The 26,729-nt window shown below is 40.6% G+C and overlaps 1 protein-coding gene across 5 annotated transcripts in view; it reads left to right on the top strand.

The window, feature by feature from the left end:
• The window catches only part of Cdk14 (cyclin dependent kinase 14), a 532,454-nt gene that overhangs the window by 394,737 nt on the left and 110,988 nt on the right, over positions 1-26,729 (top strand). For all 5 annotated transcript variants that reach the window (XM_034518915.2, XM_076913083.1, XM_034518917.2 and 2 more), the window contains 2 exons: positions 1,157-1,220; positions 20,264-20,312. In XM_034518915.2, coding sequence (XP_034374806.1) covers positions 1,157-1,220; positions 20,264-20,312 — 113 coding nt within the window. The remainder of the gene's footprint in view (positions 1-1,156; positions 1,221-20,263; positions 20,313-26,729) is intronic.

Here is a 26,729-nt window from a genome sequence, read left to right as displayed (position 1 = left end):
GACCAGTAGCCATAGCTCTGAATTGCCTTCTACTTAGGAGTGCCTGCGAGTCCCCAGACAGAAAGCTGTATGAATTACTTGATTGTCCTGTCCCCACGCCTCTACCTTCTTCACAGTTCTCCAGCCTTGTCTTCCACTCTTCTAACTTGGTGACTGCCCAGGCTTGCCCAGGATCATTTGAATGGCAGCATTTTGCCCTGAATGCACCCTAGGCTGGGAGCTACTGTCGAAAGTTTGTAGTCTTCAAGCCCGCTGCATCCCCGAGGCAATTCGGTTTTCTGTGGGTACTTAGCTAATACTATTTCTGTATTGACAGCCATGGACTGTTCTCCACACAGAAGGGACAGGTGCTGTCATCGCTCTCTGATTTGTAATGAGAAAGGCGATGCCCTCTGAGGCTCCTTCTTACCCACGTTGACGTGGCAGTAAAGTAGAGGATCGAGGATATAAACCCAGTGAGCTTATCTTCAAGGCTCCTAACTTTTCAACTCGACGTGTTGGATCTGAAGTGTTGAGCTTTGTTCATCATGATCATTAAGAGAAATGAACGCGCTCAAGTGCACTGTGGGAGCCCTTCAGATCCTTCTGCACGAGCAAATGTAGATGGGGAGAGGTGGAAATAAAAATAGAAGAAAGATACTGTGCCCGTCAAAGACTGTTTTGACAAGAGGGAACTGTAAATCACAGTGATTTAAACGGAAGGATCCTGAAAGAATGTGGATGTCAAACTGTGACTCTTGAGTTTTGGAACATCATCATGCTGAGACAGAGGACATTAGAGGAAGCAATGACAACACTCCCTCAACTGGAGCAATACTCAGGGACAGTGTAGGAAGAGACAAGAGCTCAGGGGAGTCGTGAGGGGCACCAGCATGCTTTGCGAGATTCCATGAAGATGACTTTGCACTGTGACTCTTCACCTACATACTGAGCTTGACAAAATACAGCAGACCTGACTCGCCACATTCAACTGCACTTGTTAGAACATGGGGATTCTCCTTGGGTGGCTTTGCTTTTATTGAAATGAAAACCGTGGCTGACGGTAATGGGGAAACATTCAGAGGTTCATACCGTGCAGCATACTATTTTCTGCACTTGAGGATTCTGAGTGCTTTGGAAATAATGTCTGTTTTCACAATTTCCTGTTCTTTACTAGGTTCTTGGAACACCAAACGAGGACACGTGGCCTGGAGTTCATTCTTTACCACACTTTAAGCCAGGTATGTTTTAGTAACTAATGCTAAGCGCTTCCTGTATGTAAAGCAACGATATAAATGTCCATGTTCAAGCAACAAGCAGCCTTGAAACATTCCATTTTGCTTTGCTGTTGTGTACTTGGTGTTAAGGAGTTCTCCTTGTGTTTGCACAATTCATTAAAAAAAAAAAAGTTCACCACCCCTCTACCATGAGAGAATTTCACCACATGAACTATGCTTGATCTCCCTAGATAAGTAGGTGTCAACCTGTGGGTTGAGACCCCTTTAGCAAACCTCTAGCTCCAAAAATATTTACATTATAGTTCATAACAGTAGCAAAATTACAGCCATGAAGTAGCAATGAAAATAATTTTTATAGTTGTGGGTCACCACAATATGAAAGATGGTATTAAAGAGTCACATTATTAGGAAAGTTGAGAACCACTGGTCTAGATATAATTTCATTATCAATTAGACATGTCTCTCTGAATATAAAAGCAAAATTTAGCTGGGGAGATGTCAAAACAATGGTGAATCATTTGCTGCGTTAGGATAAGAACCTGTGACCGAATTCTTAGCATCCACGGAAGAAGCTGGGCATGGTGGTACCTGTAACACTAGTCCTAGGTAAGCAGAGAAAGGCAGATCCCTGGAACCTGCTGACTGGGTAGGTCTAGCTACATCTGTGAGTTCCAGATTCAGTGAGACACCCTGCCTCAAAAAGTAAGATGGAGAGAAATTGAAGAAGAGACCCAATATCAACACAGTCACCACACACGCACACACACAAACACACCCCACAGGAGCAAAATTTAAATTGGAACACAACTCATACATACTACTACTTTTGTATAATACTTATAAAATGTAATAAATTATAAAAATGAAAACACATTTTTCTTTCTCTAATTATTCAAGTAATATATGCTCAAATGATTTGAGTTTAATTATTAAAAACTCTCCTGGTTCTCTAATTATGTAGCATTTGATATTTCAATGGAAATTATTTAAGCCTAAAACTGGAGGCCTTTGAGAATGCAGTATTTCAGAAATAAGTTGTCACCTCCTCACTCACCAGTAGATGGCAGTCATGAAACTTGAAAATTTGAAGCGATGTGCTTAGTTTTTATTGAAGAACTAAAAGATTGAATAAAACCAGGAAAAATAATTCTCCTGTTGTGTTCCTTTTTGAGTTACAAAATGTGATCCATGAAATGTAGATTGACCGTGGAGTTTCCAAAGGAATTCAAGGAGGGTCTGATAGTCACTATCAGAGGCAGAGCCGTGAGTAATTTCACTGAGGAGAGCCAAGTGTCTTCTGCTTCTCCTTTTTGGAGACTCCAGGAATAAATTACCAATTTCAAATTGACTGAGTTGGGAACTATTTTTATTCTTCATTATTTTTCTTCTGAAAGTGTACAGTGTGATGAGACTTCTTTTATCTTCTTTAGAAGCCCCAAGGCCCTTTGTACTTTTTCTAAAAATTATAAATGAGTTCTATGTTCAGAAAAAGTCTGGAAACACAGCAATTGGTTATGATAGACCTTTCTTTTTTAATTAAGCAAGAAGCATCTTGTAGCCAGTGTACTTATTCCGAGTGGAGTTTAAGGGAAGAAGTTAGCTCTTTATAAACGTTATGGGCCATTAAGGTTAGCAATCTTTTTAGGATATAAAATGTTAAGATTCTGAGAAACAAAAATACAAAAACCTGAGAAGCTACAGTTTAGCTCACAGGCAGAGTAACATCCTAGCATTTACCAAAATCAACAAGCAAATAATATTTTAAATGAATAAAGTTATACACATAAAGGACCAATTAAGATAGTCACTTCACCTACCAAGTGCCTAGACTAGAAAATATGAAGTAATTTTTCTATTTCTGTGTTCATAGAGTTTATCTTCATCTGGACACACGGAAGCACTTAATGGTTTCCAGAAAGTATAAGATGTAGAACAGACTACCTTAGCAGACTGTGAACTCCAGGAGACGGAGAACTATGTATATATACACTGTACATAGCCGACATTCAGAAATTAGTGTTGTACTAAATATTTTTTAAAAACCGGTCCCATTCATGAAACTCCTGTGGTAGAAATGTATAAATGAGAATAGATATATTAAATGTTGTGTGAGTGCTGCAACAGATAGAGTGTTATATTGGGGGTTCAGAAGAACAGAGTGTCTGGATGGGGTTATAATAGGCTAGACAAGGTTATAATAATCTAAGAGGAGACAATCCCTTTCATGGAGCCCAGCCAGACCATCAGGGGAGTCTTAGTCTCGGACTTCACAGCCCTTATACTCTAAGGGAAGAAAACACACATCCCAAAGGATGCTAGCAGTCTAGGGGTCCCCTGTGGCACCCTGCTCCTCACCTCCATACTCCATCCCCACAGAGGGCTTCAGAGATTCTAAAAGGGGAAGAAAACTACAAGAGAATACTTTCTTTAATTAAAATAAAAAGTGTGTGTGTGTGTGTGTGTGTGTGTGTGTGTGTGTGTGTGTGTACATGGACATGCCATGATGTACATGTGGACATCAGAGGGTAACTTGAATATATTGGTATTTTCTTTCCATCATGTGGGTTGTAGGGACTATCAGCCTTGATGGCAGGCAGCTGTACCCACTAAACCATCTCCTTGGCTCTTTTCTTAACAGAATATATTTAAGCTGGTCACTGTATATGGTTAGAAAAGCTACTCTAAACAAATGCTTTGGAGATTCCTGACATTGGACTTTATACTTTCACTATTTAAACATTTTTATGCACTTACCTACTACCAAAACCTAAAATCCCATGAGAGAATTACCCAATATCCCCATTAGTAACTCCTGTTCTTTGCCTGTGGGGTTCTTCCTCACCGTGCCCTAATATTTAGTCTGCCTTTTTCTCTTACCCACATATTATATTCTACCCATATCCACATGTTTATGCACCTGTATTATTGCATAGATTATATATCTGGTTTTTTTTCTTTCTGATATTGTGTTACCTAGCTTAATATAAATCCTAAGTCCATTCATTTTCCTGTGAACTTTGTGATTACATTTTTCCTTAAAGTAGAATAATATTCATTCATATATACATATGTGTGTACATATATATTTTAGATAGATGATAGATAGATAGATAGATAGATAGATAACATGCATATGCCAATTTCTGACTGGCAGCTAGGCTGATTTCTGTTGTTTTTTGCAGTGAACAGAGCAGCAGTAACCAGGGGCTTCGCATATCTCTATAGGAGGATATGTAGTTCTCTGTGAAGCTGCTCAGGTGTGAAATAGTATGGTAAATAAGGTGAATTTATTTTTAATTTTCTGAGAAATCTTTAAACTGATTACCACAATGGCTACATGACTTTGCACCTCCATCAACAGTGAATAAGTTCCTGAGGTGACCACTGGCACTTCAGAAACCCCACAGCTATAATGATTTCATCATCCACTAGAACCAAAGATTCTCACAGGACACTGAGCACACTGGAGCCGAAGCTTGGGCTCTGAACTGACCTTTGAGGCTACTGGATGGGAGTCCTGGTCACAAAGTGCTGTCTGATCCTGCAGATTTCCAAGACCCTCTTAAATTTAAAGCAAAGTTGAACATAGTCCTTACTGTTATGTTATGTCTTCTCTGAATTGCCTACCAATACATTTTGTCTCAAGGAAAAAAATACTATGGTATTTGCAGAACAGTACAGACATGGTTTCTTAATACCAAATCCTACCACACACACACACACACACACACACACACACACATACACACACACACTCACACACATATGCACACATACACTCACACACACACATACACTCACACACACACATACACACTCACACACATACACACACAATTTATGTATGCATTCATATAAGATTTTCAGAGTGTTTATTTTGCTGATTTTCTAGGTCATACATAGAACTGGACAGCTACGTCTCTTGGAAAAAAATTCATGCTTTCATTCTTAAAATATGTGCAGAACCCCTGAACCAAGTCTGTACAAATGGTTTCAGACCCAAACAGCAGGCAGACGCCATGTCTGGTTCTTTTCTCCAGCTCTTAAGTTCTCCCAACAAAGGGGCATTCAGTAAGAGCTTAGTGATTAGTTACTATTCAGAAGCTCAGACAGGAAGACACAGTAAAGTTCAAGGAGGAAGCAGCACTGCCAGACTGGAAACAAAGACAAGTAATGAAATTTCAAATAAAATAGCCCTGTTTTCCAAAATCAAGCAAGGGGTGGGGCATATCTAAAGTGGTTACATCATTTCTCAGGGAAAGTTAATCCTCCAACTGCAAGAGGCTGTTCAATTGAAGAAACTTTGAGGAAGATGGGACGCCTTATGTGAATGAGATAAGATAAAGCAAGAAAAAATTACCAATGAAGAAGGGAAAGTGAAGGACGGTGGTGTTTCAGACATACTATGTTCAGACCAAGCATGCAGGCACACTGACCTTTGGATCAGCATTTACATGTGGATTTGTTTATACTAGGTGTTTGTAACGAAGCAGAAAATTTCTTCCTAAGTCCTGCATAGGCACAGACAGGGTTTCTTAGTCAAGTAGATCTGTGCTTCTGTTTTCAAAGGGAGGAAGTAAGAGATTTCAGAATTATATTTTCTTAGTAGCTTACCTCTCAGTGCTACCTCATTACTTAAAAAAAGGTTTTAATACCTTTATCTCATTTGATATTCACAATGAGTCTAAGTTAGTATATAATTTTCCTAACATTAGAATCCTATTTTACAGACAAGGGACTTCCCAGCTCTGAGTGCCAGCCCCAAGCTTAGTGTCTCTTTTAAAGAAGACTTGCCAGTTACAGCCAGAGCTGGGAGAGTCAACTGCCAGGCTCCCCTCTGCTGCCACATCTTACCAAAGAACTGTCCCCACAAGCATCTTTCACCTCCCATCATCTGCTCACTGGGCATCTGTGAGCCCTCCACACCTGCTCTTCTAATAAGCTGTCAATTCTAAAAGATGTTTCTGATGATTTGCCTTCCAATATCTTTCTTGAAATGTGGTACAATTAATAATTTCACCAGGACAACGATAAGAACCAGGACTGCCCTAGAGTGATTGGAAACATGATCCTTCCACACATTACCTATTCCAAAGTGTCTTTAGTGACATATAGTATAGGATTAAGGACACAGACTCCAGAGACAGACAAGGTTAATGACAGGACTGGTGGCTAGTGTCCCCTGCCAAGGCTGAGTCTGGGGTTACAGTTTTCAGTACCTGGGATAGAAAATGCCACTTCTGTCCTTTACACAGCCAAGGATATTTAGGCCCTTGGCTTAGGAACACCCCTGAGTCCTCTCAAGTCTTTTATAAGGTAGCTGAAAAGCTTTGGAGGCAGCAAGAATACCTTTTGGGTGGGATGTCATGCCTGAAGATGAGAGAGACACCCATACTTGCAGAGACACCCATACTTACAGAGACACCCCTACTTGCAGAGACACCCCACTTGCAGAGACACCCATACTTGCAGAGACACCCATACTTACAGAGACACCCATACTTGCAGAGACACCCCTACTTGCAGAGACACCCCTATTTGCAGAGACACTCCTACTTGCAGAGATACTCATACTTGCAGAGACACCCCTACTTGCAGAAACATCTTTACTTGCAGAGACACACCTACTTGCAGAGATTCCTCCTTTACTCTTCAAAAGAGATGGTGTCTGTTGCATCCAGCCCATTGACTTTTATGGAAATTAAAAGCAAAACTGTTTTTATACATTCATCACTAATTCTGCCTACTTTTAACATAGTCGAGTTAGATAATTTAATTGATATATTTTTATTTTTATATAATATATATTATATTTTTAACTTTAAAGGCTTTATGGTTCTAAAACAATGTTTTTCATCATTAAAATCATGTGTCGTATGCTTTCTAGCTTCTTTCCCACTCGCTTTTTATGCTTTGCTTCAGGAAATAGTTCTCTCTCTTGATAGCAACCATCACAATTATGGGTTAGATCTAGGTTATTATGTGATTGCTGGGACAATGATCTCCCATGTGTGAGTAAGTGAAAGGGCAAGGGAGATGGGAAAGGAGGAAAGTGCCTGCTACAGCAGCACAAGTCCTGAGTTCAGATCCCCAGAGTCTACCAAAGAAGCCACTGATGGTGCTGCATGCTCATAACTTTGTTCTTGGATAGGAGGAAACAGACATAGACAGATATCTGAAGTACGCACATACACATGAATGTGTACCTGCATCCTCCCCACACAAAAGACACAAAAATACACATGTGTACATATTCACACAGACAGACACACACACACAGCTATGCACGATTATTGTGTAGCAATTTAGTCCTTGTGTCAGATTGTGTTGCTGAAAGGTTTGCTGACATTGGTTTAGGATTTTCAGAGATATGTCTGACCGCGAGCCACCATCCGTGTCAACCAAAATCTATGTGATGAGCAAACGTGTGAGTTACATGAACTTTTTAAAAGATCTGTTAGCAGACAATAATTATACATGATAATTGAGTTCATTTTGACATGTCCATACATACATACAACATGTTTTGATCAAATTTACCCCCACTTTTATTTATCTCTCTCACACTGCCTTCTCTGTGTGTGTGTGTCTGTGTGTGTATTGTCTACACTACTGAAGAAAATCTTTCCTCCCTCTGACGGCAGCCATTTACTTCCTGTAACTGCTAGGGGGAGAACAGGGATTTATGTGAACTTTAAAGAGAAGAGGAAGTTAAAACATGCAAAAGTGACAGGACAGGCAGACTTGCCTTAACGTTCTGATGTGGGATGGTGTTACTGGAGGTCACTGGTAAATTGGAGAGTGACTGGTAAGCAAGGGGAGAGTCTGTTCAGGCCGAAGTAACTGTGCTTTGCATACATGAGGTGTCTGCACTGTGGGTGTTCTTCAGGAGCTAGAGAGACAGCTGTCAACCAGGCAGGCCAACCTGAGAAGCTCACAAGCCAGAGAGAGCACAGAGAAGGACACACACAACAGCTTCCAAGTATGGCTGTGGAAATGTGTCCACAGGTAAGCAGCAAAAGGCCCTAGAGAGACCCAGGCTTTGGAAGGCTATGCGGGAGGAGTTGGGATCTCATCCAAACAGTGAGAAATAGTAGAGCGCCTTGAGCAGGGAAGGGAATGGAGCTTTGACCTTTCAAAGGGAAAGAGGTTTCACGTCGTTTGAATTTTTCTTGATTAGTCCTTTCTGCCTGCAGCCCTGGGGGGCGAGAGTGTCTATAAAAGACAATCTTGACTCAGAGGGAAATTATTATCATACCAGTGAACAGTGACATCACAGACACAGGGACATCCTCCCCCATGTCTGCCACAGGATGAGGAAGTGACATGCTGTGTCAGGGGTATAGCCAGTGACGTAAGAGTAAATAGAAAGAAGCTGGGTACGGTTCTAACCACTGAAATAGAACCATCTCCAGTAGCAGGTGCTGTGTGGAGTGTAGCAGTCAGTTAGGGAGACCAGAGGCTGCATGTACCCACTTCCTCTGTCTGCTTAAAGACTTTCTCATTCACTTTCACCAGTAATGTCAATAATGGTGGAAATCAACAGAATGTCTACAATATATGAGAAAACATAAAATAAATTCTCAAGGGAAAGTGAACTTCTTCAAAGTGGATTTCTTAACTTTTAATTAAAAAAAAAAAATGTTCCACTCTCCCTAGGCCAGAGAATTTTATAATGTTCAGCCTCGGTGTTAATCACACTTCACCTCACAAAAGTGAATACAGTGTCGGTTACCACAGAAAGGCCTTGCCTGCTGTCTACTGCCTAATATTTGGTTACTGTCATATTTAAGGAAAAATTAAAACTTTGACCCTGAGTGTAGATACAGATTTAGTGTTGTTGAATGTAGTGGCTCATGCCTTTAATCCCAGCACTCAGGAGGCAGAGGCAAACAGGTCTCTGCATATGAGATGTCTGGTTGGCATTTGATTGAGTTGTTATGTGCCAGGGGCATTACCGTAAACTAGCTGGCCATTCTTTATTTCTGTCTTTAGTTTCTTGGTGTGTTATATTTATCTTGTGCACAAACAAATGTCAGCAAGTGCCTAAGTCAAAATCCGAAATGTAAAATTCCTTCATAACGCTTGAATCTAACCTTTTAGGCATTTCCTTTCCAAAAGAGAAGTCACAACTTAAGGAGAAAGATGAGGTGACTGGGAACTTGGACATCAAACCAAGAACATGATGCTTGTTTTCAGATTGGCTCTTGACGCAGAACCTTAACATAGTAGAACACTGTATCTTCCCATGGGTAATTCCATGCCACTTCGAGAAATTCAGGAGAAGTGGTTGAACAGACGGAGGTAGAAATTTCTTTCTGTCTTTAATCCCTGGGAACACTGAGATCACAAAGTGTAGTGCGGTACTCGGTAATCTCAGATTTTTATGTGCATTTTGTAGATTTGAGAAGTTTTAGAGACAGAATAAATGCAAACATTTTCTGTGCTAGTTTGTGGCCATTACTCCTTGTTTTGTAGCTGTTTACTGTGCACCAAGGGCTTTTCCCAGCCCTGTGAGATCTTTCTAACAGATCAGGTAGTCAGGCTAGAGGGATGAAACTGAAAGCGTAGAAGGAAAGCCGTGTTTGGTAACACACTGCAACCTGAACCACAATCAAACTGTGGTCAGCAGTCAAACTGCCTGGGATGGTTCTCAGAACAGCTCAGCCACGCACAAGGATAGGTTACTTGGCTTTGCCTGTGTGGAGAGCGGAGACTCGGTTGAGCTTGGCTGGTTCTTAGAACTCCTGGGTCCAGGATGCAGGTTGGTTTTGTTAGGTGTGTTCCCTGCATTTCTTATTCTCCATGAGTTACAGCTATGAGGAAGTTGTTCTGCTTTTTCCTCCTGAAAGGCAGGAGCAACGGACGGAAGCTTCAGCTGTGGGCACATCTCAAGTCTCTACTAAGTCAATACCACTGATACTGCACTGTGAACACAGGCCCAGTGGGGGACCGAAGTGTCTCACTCGTGAGGAAAGAGGGGAGTGATTATTGGACCACTGTTAATCCATTCACCCCTTCTTGGTCTCTTGGCTAAGAGAAGAGAAACAACTTCATTCTGCTGCAGTTTAAAACCTTCATTAGACCATTGTCTTGGGTCTTCCTTAAGACAAATGCACCCTCTGCAATAATAATTATTGAGGTGGCAAGATGGCTAAGTAGGTAAAATACTCACCCTGCAAGCAGGAAAATCTGACTTAATATCTCCAGAACCCATGGTAAACTGGTTATGAGAGCACATGTCTGTAACTACTCCTGTAGGAAGATGAGAACTAGAGACAGAAAAATTCCCAGAAGCTCATAGCTGTAAAGACAGGTATAAGTGAAGGCAGTCAGAAAGCAGATGGACAGGACGTTACAGATGAGGAAAGTTAACAGGGTTGTTTATATCAGGTTTTCTGTTACTGCTGAAGGAGCTTTGATCTGGCTTCGTGACTTCAGGGTAAAACTACAAGTCTCTCACAACCTAGACACACCTATTATTGTAATGACTGAAGCATAGACTTCATCCCTGGACAGCGCACCTTCAGAGCCCAGCATTGTTTGTGAGCTGTATGTTAAGTGTTTGTGCTTCCGTTTCCACTGTGTGCAGCGCAGTGCCGTCCCCTGCTCAGTCGCACTCTGGGTAATAAAGTGAGTTTGGTTTTGGAGGCTGCATGGGTGGCATGAACATCTCCCACTCTTTGGTAACAAGAGACTGGAGCACATAGTTTTACTTCAGCCTTTGCCATTAGCTTGCATCACAGTCTCCGGCAACACAGTGCCTGCCTCTCTGTGCTTGTTTATAAGATGAAGCCTCCGCACCCCCAGTACTACTGCAGTCCTCCAGACTGTGATCATCACCACTCCAGCTGCTTTCTGCCCGGCTGGAAACGTCTACTTTCATTCTCTCACCTTCTTTTAGAGCAGTTGTAAGTTTGTTACTGTAGAGTCCACTCTGAAGCTTTCATAAACGCCCTATAGAAGAATCACCTGGTGGAGTGAGAGGTGCTCTGTCTCCTGCGGGTGGAGAAGTGCAGATGGCTAGAACGCCTCCTCCAGAGCTGTTCCTGAACCCACATGAATGTGGGTACCATTGAAGATGAAAATGTTTAATGAATAGAGTGCAATGCTTGAGTCTAGAAGCTTCTACTGATTCGAAAAAGCAAAGCACTGGGAAGTGGAGGATGACTGTGGTAGCCAGGCACATGCTGAGGTCTGAGGGTGCTTTCTCAGCATTTCTCAGCATTTTAACACAGTTCTCTGGGTAGCAAGGACGGAGTACTATAGTTCCAGTTCAGGATGCCTGTGTCATGTAAAAGCCTCTCAGTGCTCCTGTTAGGTAATCTATCAACTCTCAACCATGGTACGTTGGGGGAATTCAAGTCATTTATAAAGATGTGCATCACAGTTACACAGCAGAGGTAGTGTTTCTAGAATGCCCATTGTAATCACTGTGGTATTTTGGCATTGACACAACTAAAGTCCTCAGAGTTTGGAAGACAGCGACCTTTCCTCTGGAATGAGCTATTTTCTGGTATATGTGGATTTCCTTATACTTGTGATCCAAGGACTGTTAGATCTTGCCTTTAACATAGCTGTCTCAGAACCCTAACTGAAGTGTTTGTTCATGTCTTCCTTGGTTTTCCTAATAAATACCAGAACATAGACTGATCATGCTGCTTCTCATGAACGGTTGTGAGCATGGTTTTCTTCCACGGGGCCCAGTGTGCTGCTTTGCGTATTCGCCTGTAGGCTACTTACCCTTCCCGCTGTTCTCATGGTACCTGACACAGAGTAGACCTACACAAAGCGTTTGTGGGATGAGCCAGAGAGTAACCGGACCCTTGTGACTTCTACTCAAGAGGATCTGAGGATATCATCTGTTCTGTAAACACACAATTAGGGTGCTTGCTTGGAATATAGCCACACTGATTCATGGCTGTGCTATTTATTCACTCAGAAAGGCCACGCCAGTTTTCTCCAACGAAGCAATCCCAAGAAAGGTGCTGGGCTTGCCCCATATCTCTACGCCTCCGCCAGATGAGAGGGGGCCTCTCGGGTGGCCATGGCTCTTTGCTTACGTTCACTTTTTTTTTTTTTTAAACCAGATTAGTTTCAAATTGTGAACAGCCGAATAGTCTCCATTCTAAAGAATGACTGACACAACAGACAGGTCTTTGTTGGTACATTGGTTTTTTACTTCTTGAGATTATATCATTTGACCCTTTTTCTGTCTTCAGATTCTCTCATGCACCCACCCCTTGCTCTCTTTCAAATCCATGGCCTTTTTATTTTGTTTTCTTTGTGTTTAATTTTGTTTGCTTTTTTCCTTTGTGTTTAATTGGGATACATATGTATTCATGAATACGTAGTCATTTTATATCAAATTCTAAGCAAATTGCCACACTGTGGTACTAATATGTTACATAATATCAAATCTATTTTTGAGACATTTTATGATCTCTCTGCTGCTCTCCTCCTTGCTCACTCCTCCCAAGAGAAATATCCACATTCAGCCTTTTGTATCTTTTGCACAAACTGGAGTTGGGTGCTTTTTAATTGGTTGGTTGAACTTTTTACTTGATATGTCCTCCTGTTATTGAAGTTCTAAATGCAGCAGTATCTTGTAAGTTACAGAAGCATCGGTGAGAAGAGGCGACTAGAATTTAAAATGAAGTGCTTGGGTACCACAGTGCATACCTATAAGCACATGCATAAAATCCAGTCGAGGCTTTATCTTCTGGAGGGTTACAGTTTGCTTCAAGCCATGTCAGGTGGAGTGCTTTTAAGCAGTGAAACTTTACATACGTGCATTGCTCTCCAGTTGCTTGCCTATGAAATGTCTCCGAGTCACAGGGCACAGGTACTGGGTTTGAGGGAAATCCTTTCCAGTCTTATGTCCCCTGAGTCATGTCGCCTAGTAAGTAATTTCTTCCCCTTGGTCTCCTGCTGCGTTGTGATCACCCTCTGCAGTGTCCCTCAACAAGACAAGGTGAAAGTCAGCCTGCAGGTTTAAATTAATTGCGCTCCTTGGTGAAGCTGACTTAGCTAGTGCTTTAATGACACTCTGAACCCCGAGTTTAAACATGATTGGCAAGAGAGAGCTAACACGACAGAAACAAGTAATAGTCCATTTAACTGAAGGTGAACAGGGCAGAGAATGCATATGCAAATACTTTAATAATCAAATGCCATTATCTGCACAAGTAGTTTACTGTTTGTTATGAAATATACTGGTTTCTGATTCTGGGCATTCATTTAAATATATTTTTGTTTCTAGATACTAGAAATGCTTGCTCTTAGGCTGTGTATCTAGCTAGTTGGGAAGATGTGGGGTGCAGGAAATACTGTGTGTTCCTGGACAAGCTATAGATACTTGTTTATTTTGTCCTCATGGGGAAAAGGATACTACTGTATAGTCACTCTGACTTTGGGAGCTCTGTCTGTATCTGTGTGGCAGCAGGAATCTGTAATTTTACATGTGTACACATGGGTGTGAATCCGTAATTTCGCATGTGTGCACATGGGTGTGAAGAGCTGTAGTCAGCCCTGTGCGCCTGATGCCTCAGCTGACACATAGGTGAACATGTAGGGACTATGTACTGACAAAATTGAGATTTGATGTGGATGGCCATACACATGTAGCAGGGAAGCTTCAATATTTTCATTTTATTACTTCCATATCACATGACACATTTTATTCCTACCACGTCTCTCATTATACACAGCTGAAAATGGCATATTTCTAAAAAATTCTATTAGCATATCTTGTCAAGCTTTAAATGGAGGCATTGCTTAGAACTAATATTTATGTGTAGTCATTAATTAAATGTAAGAATAATAATTTACTTGTAAATGCAAGGTTGTGTTGGTTTTATCTGTAATAGACTTCTTGTTCTTCTTAAATGATATAAATTACTCAAATTGCTTTGTAGGGACTACAAAGTTAAGAGAATTCAATTTGTTTTACAAGGACATTTGATATAATTAAATTTTAAAATACTTCTTGCTTTTCAAATATCAGACTTTAGATAATACTTTTCTACAACTTTAGCAAGGAACTCTTATTCCCATTTTTCCTTTCCTTGTCATTTCAGTCTCAGACACAGAATAATCTTTCCATTGCTCTACCACTCTAGCTGCCTGAATTTCACTGTGCCTTCAAATGCTGTCCATGTCAATCAGAAATCATACATCCTATTCAAATGAATAGATCCTGTTAAGGATCACATCTTCAGAACAATGGACCTCTACAATTAGGCAGATGGCTGGCACATGTGTGCACACACACTAACACACAAACACACACACACACACACACACACACACACACACCACTGTAAAGTGTAATGTCTGGTTTCTGTTCTCTTTTTCTACACCTGTGACTATAAAATACTGTCAGCTGTGCCTACTTGAATAAGAACTTGGAAACTCCATAACCACTACACACTAACTACCTTTTGAGTCATTACAGAAAGATAAACATATTCTTAAAGCACTACTTACTCTGAATGAGTTGCCAGTGCATCCTAACCTGGAAACTGAAGAACAGTTCAGTTTCTTGACTCCCCCCTTTCTGTGGAACTACCATGCCATACATCAATATACTTTCCTGGCCTTCCCTTCAAAGTACTTTCAGGTTCTTATCCCTGTTCTCATTGCATTTACTCTGTCATGTGCTCTCACTCGCAGATAGTTGCTGTCTCAGTGGAATGGCCAGAGTGATCTTTAAAAGAAAAAAAAAAAAAAAGCATGGCTCGGATTTGCCCTGCGCCCCTTCTTCAGCATCCTTCACATCAGCCGCCCTCACCTCCCGCCTTCTATGCTCCTCTGTGAAATGCCAGGTCCTTGCGAGCAGAAAACCTTTCTATTTGGTTCCCTTCAGTCCCAAGAAGTCTGCCTGACTTCTCATACACTTACAGAATGGAATAGCAGTTTATCTAAGACAACTGTGCTTTTTTTCTTTGAAACATGAGGTACTTTGGTTATAGAATGGGTGGGAGGATGAGAGAGTGGCTAGCTGGCTGGATGGGTGGATGAATGGATGAGTGGGTGTATGTATATATGAGTGGGTAAATAGGTGAATAAATGGATATATGCATGGGGGATGGGTGGACATGTGTGTTGGGGGGGTCAGTGGATGGATGGATGCATGCATATGTATGTGTGTGTGAGTGGGTGGGTGAATATATATATGGATGGCTGGGTGAAACATATATATATATATATATATATATATATATATATATATATACATATATATATATGTATGTAAGCATGCATGTATGTATGTATGTATGTATTATGAATGGATGGGTGGATTGATGGATAGATGGGTATGCATTGGTGAGTAGGCAGATGGATGGAGGGATGTAGAGATAGATGACTGCATTGTGTTTCCAGTCACTCCACATAGTGCTTTAGATAAGAAACTGTAGGTTTTACTTCATCTGCTTGCTTTTGTAATCTTACAGTATTCTTAGTCATGAAATATCCCATAACAAAAATCAATATAAGTCACTTAGATTTCCTCCATCATATCTTATAAGTTAAAGCAGACAGTTCTGGCTAGACAGCACTGATAAAGGCGTCAACGGATGGTAAGCTAATTCATACCTATTCAATATGAATCATTAAAAAGAAACCAGTCAGTTTGGGAAAATAAACTGTGTGGTGTTCCCGAAAGATATTCATGTGAACAGAGCCTGATGAGCAAAGATCACATATCATCCTTTTCAGAAAATACATCCTCTGGAATTCCATCAAGATTTCCAAAGGGAACTAGGCGTGCATGGGGTCCAGTATTTTGTTTGAAACTGTCCCTCCTTCATTACCCAAGCAGAGTGTCTTAGGTGTGCCACTCAGCTGAGTGCCTCATTTGACGGCTTCAAACACACTTTTAAAAGCAGCTTTCTCATTTTCTTGGCGTTGGTGTTGGTGGCAGTCAGTGACAGCACTGGCTTTTAACTGTCCATCTCTCTGGAACGAGATGAAATTAAGATCCATGAGGAATGATGTCTTTTCTGTTTTGCCTTTACCTGTATTCTGAGCTTCAAAGTCATCTGTGGAAGGTGACCTGGGGCTGGTGAATAATTAAAACAGTCAAAGTTCATCTTGATTTTTTTTTACTTTTTTTTTTACAACCTTTTTTAAACCATTGTGCATTTTTTTGGTTATCAAAGATTCGTGTTATGTAACTGTTCAAATGGCTGTGGGGTATCTAATTCACAACAGTGTGGAATCATCCCCACTGTTCATACCTATAGCATTTCATCCTCCCAAGAAGTTCTGTGCAGTCAGTCCACACCCCTGTTCTGCAGAGGGCTGAAACTGTCTCTAGTCTTTCTGTCTTTACCTGATCACTATAGGAGCCTCATAGTGTACAGACTCATTTTGGAATCTTCTTTATGTAATTTGTAAAACATAGTTGAGACCTTATGTAGTTATTTAATAATACATTCAATATTCAACTAAAAAGCACGAGGAATTTGTTATCATCTACACTTGTATAAGGAAGTCACTGTTTATATAAGACAAATGCTAACAAGAAAAAGTTGCTTTTTAAAGAAATCATGAGCTACTGTGGTTAAGATAAGCAGATGAGCATGGTAGAATCTGGGCTCTGGCATACTTTAAACTTTAATGTAGCATAAAGGAGTAATTTCAAATGATTGGAGAATGATTGCTACCAACTGGTGAACAACACATATCTAGCATCACTGTTGGTCATCTCTGACACACAAATCAAGAACCATGCTACGCAATATTAGAAACTGAGACACATACATACACATTTAAATGTATACACACATGCACGCAGTCATCTTTGTTTAACTACAGTAATGTTTTGAGAAATGGTTAGGTAATTTTTGTTGTAATTGTTATTGTGTGACCATCACGGAGTGCTCTAACACAGGCCTAGATAGTGTACACCTGAACTATGTGGTATATCTTATTGATGCCAGACTAAATACCCGTTACAGCATGTTGCCTTGCTGAACACAGTAGATGACTATAACACAGGATTTGTGTATCTGAGTATAAACACATATACTTATATATAACTCAGAAAATACAGCAAAACTAGAATACAAAAGGTAATAAATGATTCCACTGTGTGGAACTTTTATGATGACTGGAACTCTCCAGACTGAAGTTTGCTCCACGTGAGTCAGTTAAGTAGAGAGCGTGTGAGAAGAAGAGAGAAGCTGATGGCGTGATAGTCTATTCAACCACTTTGGGCTTAACAGTACTCTGCATGCAATTTCCATTCTTCAAATGCATGTGAGTACATGGTCACTGTCCTCAGCCACACCAGAAGAAGGCATCAGATGCCATTACAGATGGTTGTGGGTCATCTTGTGATTGCTGGAAATTGAACTCAGGACCTCTGGAAGAGCAGTCAGTACTCTTAACCTCTTAACCACTGAGCCATCTCTCCAACCCCAAGTTTAAAGCTTTTATACTCAAAATTTGTTAAACAATAGACTCTTGTATAATACTTAAGATGTAAGACGTAGCCTTATGTTAAAAAGCTTTTTCCTGGTTGTTTTGTTTTGTTTTGTTGGTAATAGAAGTCTCATGTGTCCTGAGATGGCATTGAACTCAGTAGCCTAGAATGGCTTTGAGCTACTGATCTTCATCTCCCACTGCTGGCATTACAGGCATGCACACAGTGCCTGGGTTTTGCAGTGCTGAGGATTGAACACAAGACTTTGTGCAATCCAGGCATCCTCAGCTACTCATCAGCTTTTGTCTGTTCAGTTTATTTGAGAGCATTTGCAGGGCCATGGGTTGAAGGTATGTGCTGCACACCTCTAATCCCAGCACTCAGGAGGCAGAGACAGCTGGATCTCTGTGAGTTCCAGGCCAACCAGGGCTATGCATAGAGAATCTGTCTCAGAAAGCAAACCATAAACATTTGTGGTGTGTGTGTGTGTGTGTGTGTGTGTGTGTGTGTGTGTGTGCATGTATTCATACATATGGAAGCCAGCAATGTTCCTCAGTGAGAACTACTTTTTTTTTTTTTTTTTTGAGACATCATTATTTCTCTCTGGCCTGTAGCTCCCCAATTAGACTAGACCAACCAGCCAGTCAACTTCAGAAATCTGCCTTTCTCTGCCTCCTAGTGAAGGAATTGCAACTTTGGGCCGCTGCACTCATCTTTTCTTATATGGGTTCTAGGAATCATCTTCTTGGCCCTAAAAGTCATTTTCAGATGTTTCTGTTACAAACTAAACATGAACATTAATACTGCACTTCACAGGGTCAGGACCATCAATATGGCTGTCTGCAGTATCACATCCTGTCCCACTGGAAGGTCATCAGGGGCCATAACACCCAGGGAGCTATCACTTCCTATGATCACAATGGAATAGTTCTGTCCTAATTACAGTTTCTGCTGTTTGTGTTGAAATAAACGTAACTCGGAAGGAATGGGTTTATTTCATTTTATATTTCCAGGTAATAGTCCATCAATGGGAAGAGTCAGGCAGGGCCAAAACTGATGGAAGGCCATGGAAGAGTTTTGCTTACTGGTTTGTTTCTCAAGCCTTGCTCAGCCTGCTTTCTTGTATATCCCAGGACCACCTTTGCAAAGCGTCACATGGGCCGGGCCCTCCCACCTCAATCACTGAGATAATGCATCACAGGCTTGTCCCCAGGCCGGTCTGGTGGTGTCATTTTCTCAAGTGAGTCTCCATCTTCCCAAATGACTCTACCTTGTGTCGAGTTTATGTAAACTTAGCCAGCACATTTTTCTAAAGATCTGCATGGATAGATACACACATAGGGCTGGGGAAGAGAGGGAAAGAGGAGGGAGGACTCTGAAGTAACCATTGAAAGTATACGATAGTAAATAGATAAACTAATAACATAGTCATTGCTATCATTGTCCAGTATTCTTTACTTTATGTAATATGTGTGTAGTGTTTTATGAAACTGGCAACACAGTTGGTGTGTGTGCACCAGTATCATCACAAGCACGTGTGACAGATACATTGTACTATGACATTACAGCTACTACGACATTGTCAGGTAATAGGAATATTTTACCTGTATTATAAAGTGGACAAGACCACCAGTGTATGCATGTGTACAATCCATTCTTGACCAAATCATCATTATTCATACCTGACTCTGTGTGTCTGTGGGACAACTTGACTTACCCTTAAAAGCATCTGAGCTGATAAAGAACAGGTGCCCACAATTACAACCGGTATCAGCTAGTTTGTGGAATGTGTGGAGCAGTGCTTGGGCAAGTCTATGAAAGGCTGGTAACAGCTAGCCCTGAAAGGCATGGATGAGAGGAGGCGCTCTTCTTCATTGAGTGGAAAATGACAAGTAGCTTTTTGGCTTCTGTGGAAATACAAGTCACGAGCCCCACACGCCAAGCAACCGTATACAATGCGTCTAACAATTAAAACATCCCTATAAGGAGATAGGTGCTCTGGTGGACCCACTGAAGCATCATGTCTACTTGGCTTTGAACATGTGTTAGTACCATGCATCGTAAGATAGGAGACTCAACATTACTACATTTGGTCAAAGATACTGTTATATAACACACGACAAGTTTCCCTTGACCAGTGTCCTGATATTCGTCTGCAGATACGTACGGTTCTGAGAATATATTTTGTGTTTATTTATTACTCACTTATTAAATAGTAAACAAACTAGATTATAAAAGAAATCAGCCTCATCCAGACAGCAGCATTTCATTGTTTTCAATGTTATGTTCTTCCTGTTTCACCATTTATTAACTGCTTAATCTGAAGAGAATGGGCCTTCTATACCTATATCTAACTGTGGTCAAGTCAAACAAGATCCTGTGAAAAGCTGGATTTTCTTGAGTGCAGTGGTGCCTGGCTGTAATTCCCTATACTTGGGAAGCACAAACAAGATTGCTGTAAGTTTGCTAACATTCCCGGGGCTGCATAGTGAGACTGTCTTTAAAAACAAGTTATTTTCTCCAATAGGCTTGCGGTGTGTGTGTGTGTGTGTGTGTGTGTGTGTATTTGATACTTAGATTGCTAATCATTTTTCTTTTTTTTTTTTTATTTCAGAACGCTTTACTGTGTACAGCTCTAAAAGCCTTAGACAAGCATGGAATAAGTAAGTTTTTACACAGATCTCTCTCTCTCTCTCTCTCTCTCTCTCTCTCTCTCTCTCTCTCTCTCTCTCTCTCTCTCTCTCACTGATACTGCTCCTCATCCATTCACTCAGCCCTCCCTGCGTACCATCTACCATATTTAGACAGAGCCGACAGCCAGTGTGGGCTCAGGTTCTTAGAGGGATGTAGCACTGTGTGAGAATTATAAAATTCTAGAATCTATGGCGGCCCATCTTGTAACCAAATTCTGTGAAATATTTTAGTATTGGCAGACTAACACACACAGAATGCACCATAGTAACTGGCTTTCTAACAAACGGCATTGACTACTATCTCTGTGTGATTAAAACTGGATGTTTCTTTTTACCTCCTTTTCTCCCTAAACCTTACTGGGGAGTGAAGCACACTTATCACTTGAAGTCTAAATAGCCCCCCCCCATTTCTTTCATTTCTTCTGATCTTATAAAAATAGTTTTATTTATTGTTTAAAGGTTTTGTACAATGGTTTAAAAGGTTGCCACAATGTCATGACAAGCGTGATTTCATCCCCAGAACCCATATAAAAGTAGAAGGAGAGATAATTGACTCCACAAAGTTGTCCTCTGACCTCCACATGCATGTAGAGGTCCACACATGCCCACAGACATGGTAAAAACAACCATAGAAAATATACTGATTAACATTTTAAAAATGTATAAAAGCAAAAAGGAAAAGGGGGCATGGGATAGGGGTTTTCTAGGGAGGGGAAATGGGGAAAGGGGATGGCATCTGAAATGAAAATAAAATATAAAAATAAAAAAATATATTGATTGGTTTGAAACTTGAAAGAATAGGAAAATTTGGGCCTTGCAAGTCACCCAGAGTCTTTTATTGAAGCCCAACCTGTGAGCACTACACTAGACACTGGAAAACAGGGTGAGCCATCACATCAGCTTTGACATCACATTGCAAACACCACACTGGAGGCAACTTAACTGCAGCTCCTTTGATTACGTAAAGTCTTTATTCATTCTAACATGTTCTCTGTGGAGATTCTGGTAATGATCTTACTATGTATTATTGTGATGTTTTACTTTTTGACATTGGCAATAAAAACTAAGAAACATTTTGTACAAGAATGGTGAATGCTTTTGATCAATGCTGTCCGCAGAGATGGTGTTCAGCTGATAGTGAGAAACTCTTAGGATGACTATATTATGTTCTGTAGTAATTTGAAGAATTTAACCATTTTTAAAAAGTTAATCATGTCTTTAGAAGAATGACTGGTATGATCACTTTTTCTCTACTAAAAAGCCTTTTAAAAAATAATGCATGTAGTTCATTTTAATTATTAGGATATATTCACTGTACAAAGTGATGCATTTCACGATACTTTTCCCATTTACCCTCTTTATTTTTCATGGCTAATTAAAGCTCCACTGCATTTGCATACCACCTTTTCTTATCTCTCCACATGTTGATGAACACCAGGTCAGTTTAGGTTGGCTGTTATGAACCTATGAACCAGGCCATGCTAATCTTAGCTGAGTGAGTGTCTCTGTAGTGGGCTGACGTGTTTTCCCGAGGGCAGTATAGCTGGATCATACACTAGTTGTTTTCACCACATAAAGGGTCTGTTCCCTGGGAGGCACATCCTCTGCAGGCTGCGTTCTGTATCAGTCCTGTTGCAGGAAGAAGGGAAGATGAGTGGACTGGAAACCATCAAACTAAACAAAGGATATTAAAATCAGAAAGATAAATATGGCATGTTTTCTGTTATATACAGAATCTAGATTTTACACACACACACACACAGAGAGAGAGAGAGAGAGAGAGAGAGAGAGAGAGAGAGAGAGAGAGAGAGAGAGAGAGAGAGAGAGCATGTAAATTACAGGGAAGTAGCCCAGTGTGACTTTTCAGGAAGAAGAAAGAACTACTGTCTGGGTAAAACAGGGAAAAATAATGCAGCTGTACAGGGTAAAATAATGATGCATTTTAATGAAAGTATAAATCCAATCACGTTGTAAGATGCATATATGTCAATAACAACCATTTTTTACCTTGTAGAATTTTTTTTTTGAATTTGTAGAAGTTAATGAACTGAAGCAATTGCTAAATTCTCTTGTATTGCAGTAATGGATTCAAAATAATTTCCAAGAATTCAACTTATTTGGATTATATGTGACGATGAGCTAACTCCCAAAATAGGTTGTCATTAACTGAGGTGCAAAGTCAAGTGACAGTATTCTAAAAGTTCAAGCACAAAGTAGCATTATCTAAGCTGTGGAAGTGACTGGGGGTGGGGGTGTGTTAGCCTGCCCAAGAGTATGGGGATGTCTTGAGCTAGGGAACCTTCAAGCTAAATAACTATGAAATAATCCAGTCCACTTGGGAACCGCAGCTGCTCTAGCTCACACCAGTGAAAAAACTCAGCTGACTTTACTTATATCGATAACCATAAGCATAATTTTACCTTCTGATATATTTTTTAAAAATATTTTATAATAACAGAGCAGTGGTAGAAGAAGATATAGAAAGATGCAGTAAATATCAAAACCAAAAAGCCTTATATAAAGAAAAATATTATCCATTTAAGAATAATGATTACCATTATAGAAAAGTAAGCCTTTGTTTCTCTCATACTGAAAGTGCATGGTCCAGGAAGCTTTTCCTGCATAAAGGGGATTTGGGGCTAAATGGAGATAAATCTGAATTTCATAAAAATATGTCCTATGCTTTAACTGTTCCAAATAGTCCATTTTATTTCACTGGAATGATGAAGACTCACGCTGTTTCTCTTGTAAATCTCTCTATTTAAAGTTGTCTGACACTAGAACGCATGTGCAATCCACCAAGAATTTCAGCCACTTAAAAGATCTTTTATTATTTTGGCTGGGGAAGAAGCCCTAGTATACATTCTCCAGCAAACTGAAGGCTGAGATTCCAAGCACACATTTGCTTGCCTTGGAACTTTTTAACAGCTAAACAAGTTGGGAGGTTTGGAAGTTTTGAAATGAGAACTAAGGATTAACCACTAAGTCAAAGAAGACACATCTGGAAAATACAGCTCATGGCTGGGAAAGCAAGGCCCACGCACACTGAACGGGGTCAGGCTAGGCTCGTCCCCGCCCTTCCCCTAAAGTGCTGGTCCTGCAAGTCATCCATGTGTGCATTAAGCACAACTGGATTTTTCCAAAAAATGTGTATAGTTGGTATTTGTAAATGTGCAGTAAATACCAAGACCATGATGAGGCTGCCTTTGGGCATGAAAAAAATAGAAAAGGAAACACTTCCCTGCTGTGTTTCTATATCCTAACAGAGCCATAAGTCCTGATTTGGAAATTTTAGAAACAGCCCAATTTTGTGGTTTTGAGCTTTCCTTGAATATTTTACCCAAGTTGATATTTAACCTTCAGAACTTATTTTAAAAATGACCTGCTAGATGGTTGTACTATGCATGCATAAAGCATGATGTAGGAAGTAATGTTTGGAGGGACGGTTTTTCCCTTTGTATATTTATGTTAGAGGTATTCTACTGTTTTTCTTGCCATGGTACCTGACGTGGATCGTAAAGATTTAAATCAGCACCTTCTCACAAAACAGGAAGATCATCTTTTTCACTCTGCCACGTTTGAAGTTGATTTAGAATTACCTAACAAAGCAATACACTATGACATAAGTAGGTTAAAGATGGACATTTCCTGGCTATCATAGCAATATGATGAAGGTAAGAACACAGTCGATACACTAGGGGGAGCAGTTGAGTCAGCTAGATCTTAAAGTCATCCACTTGTACATTTTGTTCACTGTTGATGACTTTTGTCATAATTCTATTTACTTCAAAGTAGCGGTTTTAATTTATTTAGTGCCTGGAGAGTTCCCTTCATAATATTTTCAAGAAAATTATTCTCTGCATCATTGATTGGCTTTGGGGAGGAGTATGGGGTGATCAGCTCTAAAGCTGACATTTTGGAATCACTTCCTTTCATAATTTGAGGATGGCTGCGATTACCAGCTGTCTGTTTCTGCAGATTTCAGTGCATCAATAAAAGGATGTGTGGAGTCTAGTTCCTCACTACATTCTGTCCCCTTGAAAATGTCATTATCCACGTGTGATCAAATAGCTCTTATGTTTGGTCTTGAACACACATAAGTGTTATGGTTTCAAGGCCCAAGATCTCCCCTGCCGGCACAAACACAGGCTAGAGCAGCCCCTGGGGACATTTGTTTTCATAATAATTAACATTAGTTCGACTCCTCAAAGCATTGTGTGGGTATACCTTAGGCAGATCTGGTAAACCCCTTGACACCTAGGAGTTTACAGACAGGGAGTCCTGAGAAGAAAGGGGAGAGGGTCAAAAGTAAGAGGTGTTGTGTGGGTCCTGGAAGGCGTCCTAGAACCTCCGAATCCAGGTAGAATTGATGTGTGTGAAAACATACAGTTGGGGCATGTTCTGGGACAAAGAGAAATAGCTGAAGGGTTTTCCAATTACTGATCAATACTAGCAATATGAAAAGAGGGTGAGAGGCGAATGCTCAATACAATTGAAAAATTACGGCTTGGGAAGTATTCCCCTGGGAGTTTCGTGACCAGAGTCCAGTTGTCATATAATTAGGAGAAACAAGGTTTTATTTGTTCTTAGCACATCTTTGGGTAGAGAGATCTCTTCCAGATCTGACATCCTTCTCAGTCTGGGCTCTCATGCAGCAGAAAGAGCAGGATTGAGTGGAAACCTGACTGTAGTCCTCGTGGAAAAAGAATGTGTTTCCAGGTGTCTGAAGCCAGTCCTCTAGCTCATGCCTTCTTTGCAGCATTACTGGTAGTACCCTGCTGTGGGAGGAAGGTTGGATTCACAAGTAAGTACAGGAGATGGCTCTGCCAGTCACCCACTCACTTCCTGCAAGTCAAACTCCTTAACTCCTCCACAAGCTCTCATTCCCCTGAGGGACTTATCCCCTGTTATTTTATTTTGTGTCATAGCCAGATTTCTTGTCCCTTGTTTAGGGTAGCAAAAATCCATTGTCATTAACAGTTCCTGGTGGTGGCTGAGGGCAGGCCCCATGTTGTTGGCTGTATGTCAGGTGACAGGTTTCGTTCTTCTGATGGACAGGAAATAGCCATCTTCTCTCTTGCTAATTGGCAGTATGTGCCAGGCTTGGAAGTTGGCAACAGTCACTGTTTTTCATCCTTTGGATTACGTCTTGGCCTCTTCATCCAAAAGTACACAGGCTTCTGGTGTGGTTAATGCCATCCTTCTGCTGGGCAGCTCATTAAGGAGGAAAACCCAGCAGCAGTTTCTGAAGCAGCCCAGAGCTCCCAGGGGCAGGTAGGCTGCCAGGAGAGGCCTTGCTTGAACTGTGTCCTGAACAGATTCCAACAGGGCGGTTCTGCTTCTGCCAACATGAAGTGGGCAATTGTATTCTCTGACCACTGTACCAATGGACCAAGCATGTTGTCTAAAAATGTTACCTCACACTTCTGGGAGGCAGAAATATGGATGTCTCCAGCACGATCCTCTGCAGCGAGTTACAGAAGGCAAAATCACATTCAGACCAGGTTTCTCTCTCTGTTGTTAGGTGAGTAGCCTTGGTCAGTGGCAAGGTCCATCCACCGTGCAAAGCAACATATTGACAGCCTTGAGGCAACTAGTAATTAACAGGGCATCATAGGAAGCCATTCTGTTTACATGGAGGTAAAGGATCCCCTGTGTAGCCATGAGCCGTGGGTGAAGCAGAGCAAGCCCAGCCCTGGTTAGCTCAGACATAATCCACTTTGCCTGGTTCAGAGTAGATACGTTCAAAATTATGCACAGGGGAGGAATCACTGTCTGTTCTTAGCACAGAGTTTTAAAAGAGATTATGCTCAGGAAGCCTGGTAATAACTGAAAGTTTGACTTGACATTTCTAATGCAGACATCAGCAGTGCCCACTGTTAGAACCGCTAGATTGTCTGCTTCAGGAGCTCAACTTCAACTCAATTTGAATTTACTTGATTGATGGATAAAGAGCCACATGTAGTTAGTGGCTACGATATTCAGCAACACAGTTGTAAATCTATATGTGTCTTATTTGTTTTTCAAATGTGTACCAGCCTTATACAAGCATAGATTTGATGTCTAAAAGGCATTGCATTTTACACCTAGATGTCTGGAAATTTCCTTGGTATACGTGTGTGTGTGTGTGTGTGTATTATATATACATATTATATATGTATACATACTATATATACATATATATATACATACACATATATCGTATATACCAAGTATGTATGTATGTACATATGTATGTGTATGTATGTATATATATTTGTAATATATATATCAAGTGTATATATGTGTGTGTGTGTTTATGTAAAATGTATATATTTATAAACACTCTGAGAAGGCAGTAGCTCTGGAGTGCCCAATGAGTGTACTAAATCTGCAGGCGAAGAGTAT

The sequence above is a fragment of the Arvicanthis niloticus genome, chromosome 15, assembly GCF_011762505.2.
Source record: "Arvicanthis niloticus isolate mArvNil1 chromosome 15, mArvNil1.pat.X, whole genome shotgun sequence".
Lineage (NCBI taxonomy): Eukaryota > Metazoa > Chordata > Mammalia > Rodentia > Muridae > Arvicanthis > Arvicanthis niloticus.
The sequence above is the reverse complement of the archived record's forward strand: the minus strand, read 5'-3'. Positions and strand labels throughout refer to the sequence as shown.